The 16,689-nt window shown below is 46.0% G+C and overlaps 1 protein-coding gene across 1 annotated transcript; it reads left to right on the forward strand.

Annotated features, from left to right (window-relative positions):
• Nucleotides 1–8,530: 8,530 nt before the first annotated feature.
• LOC140847765 (uncharacterized) lies at nucleotides 8,531–16,512 on the forward strand. The gene is made up of 2 exons (XM_073228927.1): nucleotides 8,531–8,961; nucleotides 14,034–16,512. The coding sequence occupies exon 2, from the start codon at nucleotides 14,095–14,097 to the stop codon at nucleotides 15,868–15,870; it is 1,776 nt and encodes a 591-aa protein (XP_073085028.1). The 5' UTR covers nucleotides 8,531–8,961; nucleotides 14,034–14,094; the 3' UTR covers nucleotides 15,871–16,512.
• Nucleotides 16,513–16,689: the final 177 nt, after the last annotated feature.

The following is a 16,689-nucleotide window of genomic DNA, read 5'->3' on the forward strand; positions in this document are numbered from 1 at the left end:
AAATATGTGGCAGCACCTAAGATTTAGGAATACCTGTGATTCAGCAAAATGAGATGGTCTTTGGAGTCAGACTAATAGCTGGAGCTTTTCAAACCAGCTCTTTGCATGCCAGAGCAAGACACCAAATCCTTCTAAACCTTTTTCACATTTTTATAATGAACATAATTATGCCTCTTTTCTGGGTAGTCTGTGAAGATTATTTAAAATTAATGGAAAATGACCACTGCCTATAATACACTACAAGTTCGGTAAATTATTCACTTTGTCATTGATTAAAATAAGCCAAAATCCTATTAAGAACTTCTTCAAAGACTGACAGTCATAGGTGCAACATGCTTTCTGGTCACCATGTGTCTTTCCACCCCATATATTAGACTCTTGTTTATCTCTAAAGGATAGTTCAACATATGGTTCCCAGGATGGGCTATCGATAAATGCTGGTGTTTTGGCCCCCTTGGGTTCCTATAGTTCTTTTTGTGGCATAATAGAATGAGGCTTTGCCAGTATTTCCACAGTATCATTAATACAGTGCACCTTTAGGGGTTCAAGGGTTTTGTGCCAATCCATTTATTTTCTCTAATGCCCAATGTAAATTTATAAAATGTTAATATTTTTCAATAAACATCTAAGCATAATTACAATTAAATACAGATTCACAATTTTGTTAGCACTACTATTTATTTTGTTTCCTATGATTTGTTCTTATTAACTTGTTTCTATCAACAAATCTAACAGATAGTAATCTGTCAAGTGCCTGTTATGCATATGGTGCCTAGTTATACTCGAGGCTTCCTTACACTCGGCTCATCTTCCAAAAAGTGGCAGAGCTATAGAATGTTCTCAAAAGAATGGGTAAATACATGTTAAAGTTCTACATTCTTGAGTAACTTTCACCCTTAAACAGAAATTCAGCTAATTATACTAATCCGATAAAGAGTCATTTTAGACAGTCCTAAAATGTTCTTATAATTTAAGCTCTGGTTGATGAAATGTCAGAAGTATTGCTCTATTAAGTAAGCCAGTTCATCTTTTTTGTGTATAAGTTAATTCTGATGTATTTTGTTTCATCTTAAAAACTTATATTTTAGTCTACCTTTCAACATATTTTATGGTAAAGGCATAGTTTTATTCACCTATGGGACATGGTTTACTTACTGGGTAACTCTGGGCAAACTACTCTCTTAGCAATATGTAAGAAAAAAAAGAAAAAAGTGTAATTTATATGCTAAGGAGAAAAAATAGAATCATACAAAATGCTCAATTAAAAGTAAAGGCCAGAATAAATTGTAAAGGAGGAAAATATTAACAATGAACAAGAGCAACACACAGAAAAAAGTAACAAATGGAACAAATGGTAGGTACTAATAATCCAAGTATACCAGAGAGGGTGAGGGGGATAAAAGGGCACCAAAATATCAATCACAAGTTAGTCACGGGGATGGTAGTACAGCATGGAGAATACAGCCAATGATTCTGGAACATCTTCCTATGTTGACAGTAACCGTACTAGTGGAGGTGAGGATTTAATAACATGGATAACTGCTGAGCCACTATGTTGTATACTTAAAACCAATATAAGATTGTATATCAATAATACTTCAATAATAAAAAAATCTAAGTATATCAATAATAATCATAAATATCAATAGTCTAACTACACCGATTAAAAAATGAGAAACAATGGACCAAAAACAAGACTCATATATTGTCTACCTGAAAACTAACTTAAATATAAACACTCATATAGGTTAAAAATGAAGAGATGAAAAAAGATATATCATGCTAACACTAACCAAACAAAAGAAAGCAAGAATAGCTACATTAATTTCATATAGAGCAGACTAGAGAATAACTAAAGTTATCAGTGACATTGCTTTATAATAAAGGGGTCAACACTCCAGGAAAATGCAACAGCTCTTAACGTGTATGTGCCTAATGAGTGTTAAAATATGTGAGTTAAACATTAACAGAACTTCAGGGAGAAATAGATGAATCCACTATTATATATGGAGATTTTAACACCCCTCTATGAGAAATGAACAGTTCTAGCAGGCAGAAAAACAGTAAGGGATGGTTAAACTCAATAGCACCACCAATCAATTGGATATAATTGACATCTACAGACTACTTCATTCAACAACAGCGGACTGAACATTCTACTCAGGCTTATCTGGAACATATTCATCAAGCTTACCAAGCTAGATGAATATCTGTGCCATTAAAAACACTTAAACAAATGTAAAAGACATAAATCATAGAAATTATGTTCTCAAATCATGAAATTAACCCAGAAATTAATAGCAGAAAGATGGCTAGGAAACCACAAAATACATGGAGATTAAACACTGCATTTCAAAAAAATACATTTATCAAAGAAAAAGTCTCAAGAAAAATTTGAAAAGGAGCTAAATGAAAATGAAAATACAACTTATGAAAATTTGTGGGATGCAGTAAAATTAGTACTTAGAGGAAAAATTATAGCATGGAATGAATACATTAGAAATCAAGGAAAACTCCAAATCAGTAATCTAAGTTTCCACCTTAGGAAATTAGAAAAAGAAGAAAAATTATACTCAAAGTTAGCAGAATAAAAATAATAAAAATTAATTCAGAAATCAATGAAATTGAAAACAGGAAATCAGTAGAGAAAAATAAAATAAAAAATTCTGTAACTCCATAAAGGAATATGGTTTATTTGGAACATAGTATGGGGAAGTTCCAGACTAAAGCTAATTTCAAACACAATGGATATATTGGTGGTCAACAATGAAGAGGCTGGTAGCATGATAGCAGTAAGTGAAATGGCAGACCAGCTAAATATTTTAGAGAAGACTCAAAATGGACAGCTGAGAAGAACCCAATAGTTTCAGAGCCAGTCTCAAAGTTTAGCCTCACAGACTTCTTCTACAAAGGAGTCCAACTATTTTGAAGTAATTTATGTCCCAGGAAACTGCTGAAAATAAAAGAAACCAGCTAGTGAGTAATGGAGACTAATAGCTGGATGTGATACCAGTAGAAACATACCAACTATAAACTTAACAGGGAGATTAGGGAAAGAGACACTCAAGAAAGCACGGCCAAAAAAACACAGATTTCCTGGTAGGTGGAGAATCAGGGCAACTGAGTACATACCCAAGGGTACAAACTATGAGAAGGGACTTCAGAGATGGCTCAGTAAAGAGGAAATGTACTTCACATTCTAAGTCAGTAAGCATGTCACTAAAGAAATATACAACCAAACAAGCAAAACAAGTATTGGTGAAGGGAGATAAGTATCCAGAGTTGCTACAACAAATTAAATAAAATGTAGTTTCCAATTTTAAAAACTGAGACATGCAGAGAAACAGAACTAAATGTGATTCCGACATGGGGATAAAAGCAGGCAACAGAAACTACCTGTAAGAGGATTCAGCTGTCAGATTTAACAGATTTGAGCAGTTATTCTAAATATGTTCAAATAATAAAAGTAAACTATGTTTTAAAAAGTAAAAGGATGACAATGTCTCATCAATCAGAGAATATTAACAAAAAAATAGAAATTATATAAAAAAGAATCAGATGGACATTTTGGCACCAAAATGTAGAATAGCCAAAATGAAAAATCCACTAGAAGGGCTCAACAGCAGGTTTGAGCTGGCACGAGAAAGAATCAGCAAACGTGAAGATAGATTAATAGAGACTTTCAAAGCAAAGAACGGAGAAAGAAAAAGAATAAGACAAACAATGGAGCCTTGTAGAAATGTGGAACACCATTAATCATACCCACATATGCATAACTGGTTTACCAGAAGGAGAAAGAAGATGAAAAAAAATCTCAAATATAATGGTTAAAATACCCCAAATTTGATTAATGGTGTAAATAATAAAAATAAAAATAATATTTTATACAAGCAAGAAGCTAACAAATCCAAACAAGATAAATGCAAAGGCAGATATCCACACCCAAAAGTATTATAGTCAAAATGTTGAAACCCAAACACACAGAAAATATTTAAAGTATCAGGGTAAAAATGAGTTATCGCATAGCACATAGAGAGTTACAACTGACTTGTCATTGAAAACAATAGAAACCAAAAGAGTGGAATGACAAATTCAAGGCTCTGAAAGAAACCATGAAGTCAAGACTCTTACATCTAGTAGCATTATCTTTCAATAATGAAGGTGAAATAAAGACATTTCTAAATATATCTAATGAGAAAATGTTTTTATAGGAGACCCACCTTATAATAAATACAAAAGATCTCCAGGCCAACCCCTGACCGTGATTCAAATCTACATTGGAAAAAAAAGAAGTCATTAATGATAATTAAGTAAATAATTGTTAAAGAGAGTAAAATTGCATATTTCCTCTACCTCTCTCTCTTAACTGATTTAAAATGCAGTTGCATAAAACAGTATGCATGTGCTTACAGTTTGGGGCCTGTAACAGAAACATGAGATCTTTGGCAATAATGGCACAAAGGAGGTAAAATAGAGCAAAGCTGTAGTGGGGAAAGAGTGATACCAGATAATCATGTGAATCTACAGAAAAAAATGAGAACCAGAAATGGTAAATAGGAAGGTTAATATCACAAACTATAAATATGTACTTTTTCCCTCTCTTCTGTGGACTTCTTAAAAATAAATAAAATCATATAAAGTAATAATTACAACGTGTTGCTGGGATTGCAGCACATATTATCCACAAAAATAACGGAAAAGGGGGAAGGGGAACAGACATATATAGGAGTATCATTTTTATGTATCTTGCTGGAATGAAGTAATATATTCTGAAGTAGATTCTGACAAAATATATGAATAATTCTAATGTGTTTTAGGCTACAGGGGTGGTCTCTAGTTGCTTAGTACGTGCCCTAGGATGATTTAGGTCAGGGGAAACCTGGGCTAACTGTGTAAGATTAGATAAAGGGGGTAGCTAGGGCAGTAGACTCAGGATTTGTTGGATTGCATATGAAAGATGAGATCCCAGTGAGCCCTTTCCTAGCTCTTGACAATTGGCTAGTCCTAGAAGGGACAGTCTCTCCGCAGCCACACAAGCTTAACATGTCAAAACGGAAAAAATAAACATATGATTAATGCACTGCACGCCATCTGCCCACCAGGACCTCCCAACCTGGTACCCAGGTGCCAGGACCACACAAGTGCAGAAGGGGCACCCACATGTCTAAGGCACAGACCTCCTCCAACCCACAACTCCCAACATCTACAGGGATTCTTTGCCCTAAAAAGGGCCAGCCCAAGGACGAACCATGCGATGACAAGATGACCAGAGTGTGGGCACATACAAGGACCATCAGCTCCAGGGTCCCGCTCACAATTCACCTGGAGTCTTCCACACATGTACATGCTTCACCCACACCAGTGCTCTGCTGGTAGAGGCTTAAGAAACAGTTCTCAGGGGTAGTCCGGAAAGACGTAGCCTGTGGTGTGTACTTGGTACAAATATTCCGAGCGTGCCCCACTTCTGGCGACCGAACGGGGAGCACTGAGCAGAGCTGGGAAGAAATGTGCAGCATCCACTATCCCAAGACAGAAGGAGCCGCTTCACGGCGCCCCGCCCCTCCATACCAGTATGTGACACAATCCACCTGCACGCCGACTAGGACATGCAACTCCAAGCCCAAATGCACGCACGAACGGGCACACACGTGCCTTCCTACCCTCACTTCCTAGACAATCAATTCTATCCACAAATCTTCACGGACAAACCCTGACCGTTCACATCCACACCTACAGTCGCCAGAAGCCCCAGAGCGCCAGGTGCTCCGCACACCACACCCGTCACCCCCGGACTCCAGCACGCTGAGGCCTTCTGCACCACCAGTGCACAGACGGCTCTGCGCTCCCCTCCCCCCTCCCCCCCCCACACATGTGCCGCCGACCAGCCAAAACCCGAACCCCACGATTCCTGCCCACGCCCCCTATAAACCATCCTTACAGACACTGGCAGGTCTCCCATCATCACAACACACCTTGTGACACCCACCCTCGCCGGTCTGTATTCACCAATTCCACGAGTCAGACAGCGTCAGGCTGAGAAAACACCCCGCGAGCCCCGGGCCAGGCGCGGGCTGGAGCGCTGACGGGGAGCGGGAAGGAATCCCGAGCAGCAGCAGCTCCCCGCGGAAAGCCCGCGAGGTACAGGAGGACGGCAACCGCCCGGCCGGTCCCGCACCCAAACAGCAGCCGCGAACTACGACACCGAGAAAGCAGTGAAAACGCACGCTCACGCCGCTGGCAGAGCTAGCGGCCGCGGACGCGCCGACCCGCTGCTCGCCGTTGGCCCCGCCCCGCGCGCTCCTGCGCAGCCCCAGCGGTCCGCCGCAAGGGACCCTGGGAGCCGTTGGAGCCGCTGGTCCGAGCGCCCGGAGCCCGCTCCCTGGGCGTGTGGCGCGCGTGCGCGCGACGCGCGAGGCGAAGCGGCAGTCCGCGGCTGGCAGGACCTGGCTTCAGGGTCCCGGGGCCTCAGAGCCCGGCCAGCTTTCCGCCGCCTGTGGACTGCGCAGCCCGAGCCCGCACCCTGCGCTCGGCGGCCCGCGCACCGCGGGCTGGCTGCCTCGCAGCCGTCCTGTCCCACAGGCCTCACGGGCAGCGGGCTGCCTCCCTAGGTTCGCGCCCCGCCCCCGAGTCCAGGGGCGGCCCTCCCGAGAGACTGGCGGGAGCTTCCCGCCAGACCTCATGGATAGTAAAAACATTTGCTCTGCCAGTGATCGCCTTAACAAGATGGAAAGACCAGTTACAGACTGGGAGCAAATATTTGCAAAACATACGTCTCACAATGGACTAGTACCTAAAACATAAAAATAACTCTCAAGAGAACACTCCTGGCTCAGAGCTCTAGACCCACCGGGGAAACACTCGGGCTTCTTCCGCGGGCCTGCTGCACTACGTGTCCCCTTCACGGCACCTGATGAGTGCATGCAGGTTTCCCCCTGAGCATGCCTCCGGGTGGAGGGTGGCGGGCACACCCTCCTCCGTGAGCATGGCGCCTCTGACCTGGATCCTTGGCACGGGCCAAGGGGCCAACTGAAGTTGCATAGCAGGCAGTGTAGGAGTAGCTTCGCTCCCCTCCTCTTCCGGAGGGAATTTTGCAGCATTGGAGCTGGCAATGAAAAAGACAGGCAGCAGAAGCCACTTTGGGACTTGAGTTTGTAATGCATTCCCAGAAGCTCCACACACCCGTCCGGCCTGTTGCAAGGTGGGTACCGGGTCTCAACCCCGCAGCTTCACCTACCACACTAAAACCTTGTGTGCGCACGTGATCTCCCCATTCTGCTGCTCCTCCCTGACTGGGAGGAAGATCCTCTGTCCGCTAAGGCCTGAGACGCACGTCTGGAGATTTTTGTTTGCTCGAAAGACACCCGCCCCTGGCCTTCCTGCAGGAAGGGTCAGAAATCAGAGTGCAGAGGACTGTCATCTCCCCCCCTGCATGGCTGGTGTTTTCAAACACATTTGGGCTAACAATTCTATCTGCTTCTGGAGCCTAGGCTTTTTGATGGAGTCATATAAAAAGGGGTGTGGAATTGGGACGAGATAATTTTTCCACAATGCAGTTTTCCAGTAGGTGGTCCTGAGAAGAACAAGCAAATCCTACATGAAAGCCGTGAGGGAGAATCTTGTCCACAATTGGTGGAGGAAGCAAGAGGGAAGCCTGCCTTTCGTGAGTGTCTTCATCCCTCTGAATAGGAAGTTCCTTGGTGAAAGTCATCTAAGGTTTCCCATGCTGAAAACCCAAGTCCTGGGAGATGTCTGCAAGTTGTTCTTTTTTCCATCCCCAGCAGCAGTTCCGTAAAATAAAGCTCACCGTGACTTGCTTGCAAGGCTGTAAATATCTGCAAATATATCAGAACCTAAATGAATTTCCACCAGAAGAGAAAACTGAAAGCATTTACAAAATAAGAAGAGAATGCATTTGCCTTTGGCCACATAGCACATGTCTGAGAAGATCTCCACAATCAGATGACACTGGTTCCTGGTGGACAGAGGTCTGGGCTGCTGGGAAAGAGGCGGGAGGAGGACTCGCCACTGTACTTTCCGTGTTTACAATGGACTGTGAATCATGCGAAGGTCTTACTTGTGTGAGATAGTCCATTAAAACCATTGAAAAGGTAAAAAGCGTATTTAGCAGGAGGGTGAAGTTCCAAGAAATGCAAAGGAGGAATTTCTGGTCTTGGACGTGGAAGCTGCAGGGCCTTTCTTTGATGGGCTGGGGCTTTCCAGCAACGGGGGCCTGGCTGGGGTCTGCAGGGCCTCCACACACAGCCGTGGGGACGCACGGGCTGCTTCGGAAGCGCGATGGGCACAGTGCCACGAACAGGCCGCGGCTGCACGGACATCCCCATTTCAAACGCAGAGCTGCCCGTGGCCGTGAGTACCTGTGTGCTCATCAGAGCACCTGTTCCCATGGGTTCAAAAAGCCAAGCCTCTGTGGAAGTCAGTGACGGGCAGTAGGAAGCAGTGGGGCCCCGGCCGCAAACCAGGTCGATGGTCACAGAATGAAAGTAGCGGGAACATCAGCTAGGACTGTTGGCAGCCGCGCTCAGAAAATAGCGCCCAATGCAGGGCAGCCGGAAGGCCCCGAACTTCCTAATGACAAATCATCCCACACCACTAAACTACATGCTAATTGCGCCTTGGCATAAGGACCAATGAGACCCACCAAATGGTTATGCTAATAAGGCATATGGAGCCACACCAACCAAGTCAGAGCATGAGAACTATATAAGCAAGCCTCTCCTTCCCCTCTGGGTCCTGCCCAACTCATTTGTTTCACAAAGAGCTGAAGAATAAAGCTTTCTGCAGAAGAATCCTGCTGTTGTTGCGTGCTGTTCTTGCCGGCGAGGACAGGGCACGCGACAAGTGGTGCCGAAACCCGGGAACCAGAACATCACCGGCACAGGGAGGACCCTTCAGACATCTGGAGAGGATTCAGAACTGCAGGTCAGAAGAAAGCCCGGAGGGGTAAGTTCCGAGAGGCCCCTGCTTTTTAGGATGATGGTTGATGGTTCTCTGTAAATAAGGAGGCACCATGGGGAATGCACCGTCATTAGTCACGGCGCTGCAGACAGCTCTCAAAGAGCGAAACTTGAAGGTCTCCAGCAAAGTCTTAGGATCTTTTGTGAAGGAGATAGACCGTGTGGCCCCCTGGTTCATTTGTTCAGGGTCCCTCTCAATCCCGAGCTGGGACAAACTGGAGAAAGATCTTGATAGAGAGGAGGAGGAGGGTAGCCTGAGGGGAGGCACCAAGCCCCTCTGGAAACTGATTAGAGCTTGTCTGCAAGATGAGAGATGTGAAAAAGTAATAAAAGAAGGTCAGAGAGCATTGACAGATATCCAAGAGAGCATGTCAGAAACGGAACGGGAAACAGAGAGCGCGCGCGGCCGAAAAAAGGCCACAAAAACGAAGGTAAAGAAACCTCAGAGTGAGGGAGAAAGCCCGCCTAGGGCAAAAGCGAAAGAGCCCCGAGAAGCGAGTGACAATCGCCTCGGAGAAAATAGTAAATACCCCTGGAAAGAGTTGAGGGACCTCCAACTCTCCAATAGGGAATCTGAGGAGGAATTAACGTCCGCAGAGGAAGGGGAAGAAAATAAAACCGCAGAGTGTAGAAGTAAGGGAACCAGCAAAGTTGAAAAGCGGACCAAGGAAAAAATGAAAGCAGGGTGTCCCCCGACGCCCTTTGCCCCGCCACCTTACGTGAGTGGCGCACTCTCCTTTTGCCACCCAGATACTCTTCAGGCAATTAGACAAATGTTTCCTGTATTTGAGGATAACGGTGTACGCTCTCACCAGCCCCTGAGCCATAAACAAGTTAAGGAGTTAGCAGAATCCGTTCGGGCTTATGGAGTCAGTGCTAACTATAACATAGCACAAGTTGAGAGATTAACAGAGACAGCCATGACACCCGCAGACTGGCAATATGTAACTAAGGCATGCCTTTCTAGTATGGGGCAATACATAGAATGGAAGGCATTGTGGCATGATATCAGCATGACCCAGGCACGTGCAAACGCGGCCGAAGGACAGCCTGCGTGGTCATATGATATGCTGACGGGCCAAGGACAGTGGGTAGCCAACCAGACTGCCTTCCCCTTACAGGTATACACACAAATAAACACGTGCGCCGCCAAGGCATGGAAAGCCCTCACCAACAAAGGAGAAGTATCAGGCAATTTGACAAAAATTATTCAAAGGCTGAGCGAGCCATTTTCTGACTTTGTCGCTCGTATGATGGAGGCCGCAGGCAGAATATTTGGAGATCAGGAACAAGCAATGCCCCTAGTAGAGCAATTAGTATTTGAACAATGTACCAAGGAATGCAGACAGGCGATAACACCCTGGAAACAAAAAGAGATACATGCCTGGTTGAAAGCCTGTAGAGAAATAGGAGGGCCACTCACCAATGCGGGCCTAGCCGCGGCCATATTACAGAGCCACAAACAAGCCAGGATCACTAACAGAAGTATCAAATGCTTTCAATGCGGGAAATTAGGACATATAAAGAGAGAGTGTAAGAGCCCAGCTTCAGAACAAACAACCCAAAAGACCCCTGGGTTGTGCCCTAAGTGTAAGAAAGGCAGGCATTGGGCCAATGAGTGCCGGTCTATTAAAGATATAGAAGGGAAACCCTTAGAACTGCCAAAAAACGCCCAGAGGGGCCCCTGTCACCAGGGCCCGCAAATATATGGGGCAACCAGCACGCAAGTGTCATTCGGGAACAACCAGGCCCCCCAAGGAGAGCCACTTCAGGTTCCGCGGGATTGGACATCCGTGCCACCACCAGAATAGTGTTGACTCCACAGATGGGAGTTCAGCCTATCCCTTCAGACTTTAAAGGCCCCCTAACACCAAATGCCATTGGGTTACTCCTAGAGCGCTCTTCTGCTGCATTGAAAGGCCTGGTAGTTCATCCCGGAGTTATAGATCAAGATTATGAAGGACAGGTAAAAATCATGTGTTCGGCTCCCAGAGGAATCTATCCTATATCCCCGGGAGACCGCATAGCCCAGCTCTTAGTTTTACCTAGTCTCCACGCCAATTATCCTGCTACCAACACGGAGAGGGGAGAAAGGGGCTTCGGCTCCTCTGACTGGGATTCAGCCTTCATAGTATTAGATTTAGCAGACAGACCAAAATTAACTCTTCAAATAGAGGGAAAGAGCTTTGAGGGAATCCTAGACACTGGAGCAGATAAAAGTATTATCTCTGCAACCTGGTGGCCCTCCAAGTGGCCTGTGACCCAATCCTCACATTCATTACAAGGTTTAGGATATGAGTCAAGCCCTTCAATTAGTGCCAAACCATTGAAATGGCGAGCCCCTGAAGGACAAGAGGGTACAGTCACCCCTTATGTACTCCCTCTACCGGTCAATTTATGGGGGAAGGATGTCATGAGAGACTTAGGCCTCAAACTCATTAATGAATATTCCACCCCCACCCAAGGCATGATGATGGACATGGGATACATCCCTGGCAAGGGGCTGGGGAAACACCAACAGGGACACATAGAGCCCATCCTGCCCAAAGTAAAGAATGACCGTCACGGCCTTGGTTTTTCATAGGAGCCATTGAAGATGCCATGCCCATACCTTGGCTCACAGAGGAGGCCGTATGGGTTCCTCAGTGGCCCCTATCCTCTGAAAAATTAGAAGCAGCTCATTGCTTAGTGCAAGAGCAGCTCCAAGTGGGACACCTAGAACCCTCTGTGTCCCCATGGAACACACCCATATTTGTAATCAGGAAAAAGTCAGGATCATGGAGGTTGCTTCATGATCTGAGAGCAGTAAATGCTCAAATGAGAATGCTTGGACCTGTACAACGGGGACTGCCACTCCTCTCTGCCTTACCCAAAGAATGGAAAGTGCTCATAATAGATATTAAAGATTGTTTCTTTTCTATACCTCTAAGCTCCAAGGACAGGGAAAGATTTGCTTTTACTTTGCCAGCTATTAACCATGAACAACCCGATGCCAGATTTCAGTGGAAGGTCCTCCCTCAAGGAATGGCAAATAGCCCCACCATATGTCAACTGTACGTTCAGCGAGCGCTAGACCCAATTCGTAAGACCTATCCCACGCTAAAGATCATCCATTACATGGATGACATCCTTCTTTGCTCCCCACAACCAGCGGAAATAGAAGAAGCATATATAGATCTCACTAGATCCCTAGAAAATTGGAGACTGAATATAGCAAGCGAGAAGGTCCAAAAATCTAGTGTTAGCAAATTCCTAAGAGCAACCATTTACACAGATGTAATTTGCCCCCAAAAGCTTGAGATAAGACATAATCAATTGCGAAATTTGAATGACTTCCAAAAACTCCTAGGGGATATTAATTGGTTGCGCCCATACTTAAAGATACCCACCACTGAATTGACTCCACTATTTAAAACCCTAGAAGGAGACCCACAACTAACGTCACCGCGCTCCCTCACACCTGAGGCATTACAAGCCATTCGCAAAGTAGAACAGGCTTTGATGACAGCACAATTAAATAGAGTGCAATCGAATGAACCCTTTGAGTTGTGTGTCCTTCCCACCCCAGAGCTGCCAACAGCAGTCTTATGGCAGCACGGCCCACTGATCTGGATTCATCCCCAAGCCTCTCAGGCTAGGACAATAGAGTACTATCCAGCAGCCGTGGCCAAACTTGCTTTGAGAGGAGTAAAAACCTCCATGACACATTTCGGAGAAGCTCCAGCTAAAATTATAACCCCTTACAGCGTAGAACAGATACAAGTATTATGTGCTATGAACGATGATTGAGCCATACTTGCTTACAGTTTCTCAGGAACCTTTGATAATCATTTCCCTAAACATCCCCTCATCAACTTCGCCAAAAATCATCTCCTAGTATTTCCTCAGGTCACTAGCCTAACCCCGCTGCCTCATGGAAAAACAGTTTACACGGACGGGTCTAAGACAGGCACAGGTGCCTATGTCCATGATGGCAAAGTTGTGACAAAAGGCTACACGCCTGACACTCCACAAATAGTGGAATGTCGCATAGTCTTAGAGGTCCTACAAATCTTTCCTGAACCTTTAAATATTGTGTCTGACTCCTGTTATGTAGTTAATGCAGTCAAATCTCTAGAAGTGGCCGGGCTAATCAAAGCGTCCAGCCCAGTAGCCACTTTGTTCAAACAGATACAATCAGCACTACTTCATAGGCAATCTCCTTTGTATATAACTCATATCAGAGCACATTCAGGCCTTCCCGGGCCTATGACTCAAGGCAACCACCTGGCAGACCTCGCAACCAGAAATATAGCTTTTCCCCTGCTAGACCCTATCACCACAGCTTCAAAATTCCATACACAATTTCATGTCACTGCCGAAACACTGCGCAAGCGGTTTAGCATAACCAGGGCCGAAGCTAGGAACATTGTCCTTAGCTGCCAACATTGCTGCAGCTTCCTTCCCACACCTCATGTTGGGATCAACCCCAGAGGTATTAGGCCTTTACAAGTTTGGCAAATGGATGTGACGCATATTTCGTCTTTTGAGAAACTGAAATATGTACATGTATCCGTGGATACTTGTTCAGGAGTCATCTTTGCCTCCCCATTGTCAGGAGAGAAAGCTTCCCATGTCATCCAGCACTGCCTTGAAGCTTGGAGCACATGGGGGTTACCACAGATTCTGAAAACAGACAATGGCCCAGCCTATACCTCTACAAAATTTGCTCAATTTTGTCATCACATGGGGATAAAACATATCACTGGCCTTCCCTACAACCCACAGGGTCAAGAGATTGTGGAACGCGCGAACCGCACGCTCAAATCCTATTTACTTAAACAAAAAGGGGGAATTGAAGATATACCCCCCACACCAAAAACTGCCATAGCCCTAGCACTTTTCACTATAAATTTTTTGAATCTGGATGCTCAAAGCCATACAGCAGCGGATCGCCATAATCAGTGGCCAAAAGACCCACAAGAACTAGTAAAATGGAAAGACGTGTTATCTAACCAATGGAAGGGCCCGGATCCAATCATAATCAGATCCAGGGGAGCTGTGTGTGTTTTCCCCCAGGGTGAAGAAAATCCCTTCTGGATCCCAGAGCGCCTAACGAGGAAAGTCCTAAACAAAGGAGATGACTTCGCTGTACCTCCTGACCCTGCTCCTGACACTGGAGACCCCGACTCAGGGAGTATTGAGATGGGGAATCCTGTCTACCTTTCCTAAGCCTATGCCTGTCCGTTTCAATGCAGCCGTTTTTCCGCGCTTTTTCACTACCAATACTAGTATGAACTTGCCCTACTTAGTTAAAGACACCCTAGTAGCTCCCCTGGGAGAAAACCGATCCTTCGTAAGTAATGGGTCATTATGCTTCACCACTCAGAATCTAGCTGGCTGTATCTCCCTGAAACGGAGGAAATACGGATGGTTCAGTGACATAATTCTAGAGGCCAGTAGCCTCCCCGTTATGTCAGCTAAATTTGAAGGGCCTAATAAGGAAGGGAGCCCGTCCTATAAGAACATGACTATCCACCAGATGGTTCTCTGGATCAATGGCACATTTGTACACTCTCCCAGGAACAATTCCACCGACAGGCCTCGTCAACCCAAATATGCCTCCCATTGTGTGGGCGACTATGAGGGAGAGCTGTGGCCCTGGACTGACTGTCAGTCAACTGTAGTAACGTGGGCAACTGAGAGGCAGGAGTTTACCATCTCCCCAGATATGGAGGGACGGCCAGCCAATGAGGCTTGGTGGCCAGTAAAGGTGCTCGAAGGCGAGTTTCGTCAGCAGCTGAGCATGAACCCCTTCCATAAATGGATGCTGTGTGGAGTCAATGGCTCGTGTACCGACCTCTCCCCCTTTTCCGCCCTCCAGGGTGGGGGAATCGGTGTAAAAAATATCACCTTTTGGTGCGAGAATAACCACATGCGCGCACACTGGAACATGATCATGACCCATAACAACGAGAACTACACGTGTTCAGCAAAATCAGGTCCAGAGTCACCTAATTCCCTTTTTCCACCTTCTCCAGTATGCGTATACCCCCCATTTCTGTTTATCTTATCCAATAGTAGCTTTGACTCCTGCTCCAATGAAACCTGCTTTCTGTCTCAGTGTTGGGATGCGCGTAACTTTACCAATGCTTTGGTAGTCCGCATCCCCCGTTGGGTCCCTGTTCCCGTAGACGCCCCTAACACCATGACTCTGTTTCGAGAAAGGCGCGATTTCGGTGTTACAGCCGCCATAGTGCTCCTGATCTCCGCGACCGCGGTCGCAGCCACCGCCGCTGGTATAGCTTTAGACACCTCCATCAAATCGGCTACAGAACTCAATAACCTTGCAGCCTCAGTAGCTTCTGCCCTGGACCAACAGTCCACACTTGATGGCAAACTGAAAGGAGGAATAATGATCCTCAATCAACGCATAGATCTCGTGGAGGAACAAATGGAGGTGCTCTGGCAAATGGCCCAATTGGGATGTGAGCGGAAATATCGTGCCCTCTGCATCACTAGCATTCAATATAAAACTTTTACACGGGCAGCTAATCTGTCACGAGACCTGTCCCAGTATCTTTCAGGAAACTGGTCCCAAGACTTCGATGGGACACAAGAAGAGCTGCGGCGAGAAATTATCCACATCAACTCCACCCGTCTAGATATCTCCGTAGCGGAAGGATTCTCTTCCTGGTTCCTCAGAGCTCTCTCCCACGTCAAGGAGTGGGCGGGCATGGCTAGGATGGGCGTGTTCCTGCTTGGAGGTCTCATGCTCTTACTCTGGTTGTTATGCAGACTCCACAACCAACATAAGCAGGACAAGGTGATCCTTGCTCAAGCCCTAATGGCTATAGACGTTGGCGCCTCTCCCCAAGTGTGGCTCAACATGCTTAAGAAGGAAGCTCGGCTTTAGCTTGAGGTAGCTCTTGCACCCTGAGCCCATGTGGCACTGCACCAGGCCCGAGTACCTCAATGCTTAATCACAGCTTTCTTTAAGAAGCTCATGGTGCAAGAGAGTTGAGAAAAAGGGTCCAAACCCTTTGTACCAAGCGGTCCCAACGCCAGCCAGAGGATGCGAGGCAAAGCACTGCAAGAGGTCTTGGACCCCTCTGAGAGGCATGCCTGACTGCATAGGGGTAGATGCCCAGAACCCCTCTCCAAAAAGGGGGCATCAGGAAGTATGATGGAGGTCAGGCCTCTGTCTCCGCCTCTGCTGGCAAGTTCCGCCTTGAGCTTCTGTTAGACAAAAAAGGGGGAGATGTTGGCAGCCGCGCTCAGAAAATAGTGCCCAATGCAGGGCAGCCGGAAGGCCCCGAACTTCCTAATGACAAATCATCCCACACCACTAAACTACATGCTAATTGCGCCTTGGCATAAGGACCAATGAGACCCACCAAATGGTTATGCTAATAAGGCATATAGAGCCGCACCAACCAAGTCAGAGCATGAGAACTATATAAGCAAGCCTCTCCTTCCCCTCTGGGTCCTGCCCAACTCATTTGTTTCACAAAGAGCTGAAGAATAAAGCTTTCTGCAGAAGAATCCTGCTGTTGTTGCGTGCTGTTCTTGCCGGCGAAGACAGGGCACGCGACATAGGACCTTGGTGCTGTGAGCCCAAAACACGAGTTGTAAAAGGCCAAGAGAGGCACCCACCGAGGGTGTGGTGCTGTCAGCTGGAAGAGCACCTGTGCTCTTGCCCACCTGCCAGAGTGCCCGTGGAATGTCTCCCCCT

The sequence above is a fragment of the Manis javanica genome, chromosome 2 (genome assembly GCF_040802235.1).
Source record: "Manis javanica isolate MJ-LG chromosome 2, MJ_LKY, whole genome shotgun sequence".
Lineage (NCBI taxonomy): Eukaryota > Metazoa > Chordata > Mammalia > Pholidota > Manidae > Manis > Manis javanica.

What these genes read in the sequence shown, in the direction of transcription:
- LOC140847765 (XM_073228927.1), top strand. Translation starts at nt 14,095, where the DNA reads ATGACTTCGCTGTACCTCCTGACCCTGCTCCTGACACTGGAGACCCCG.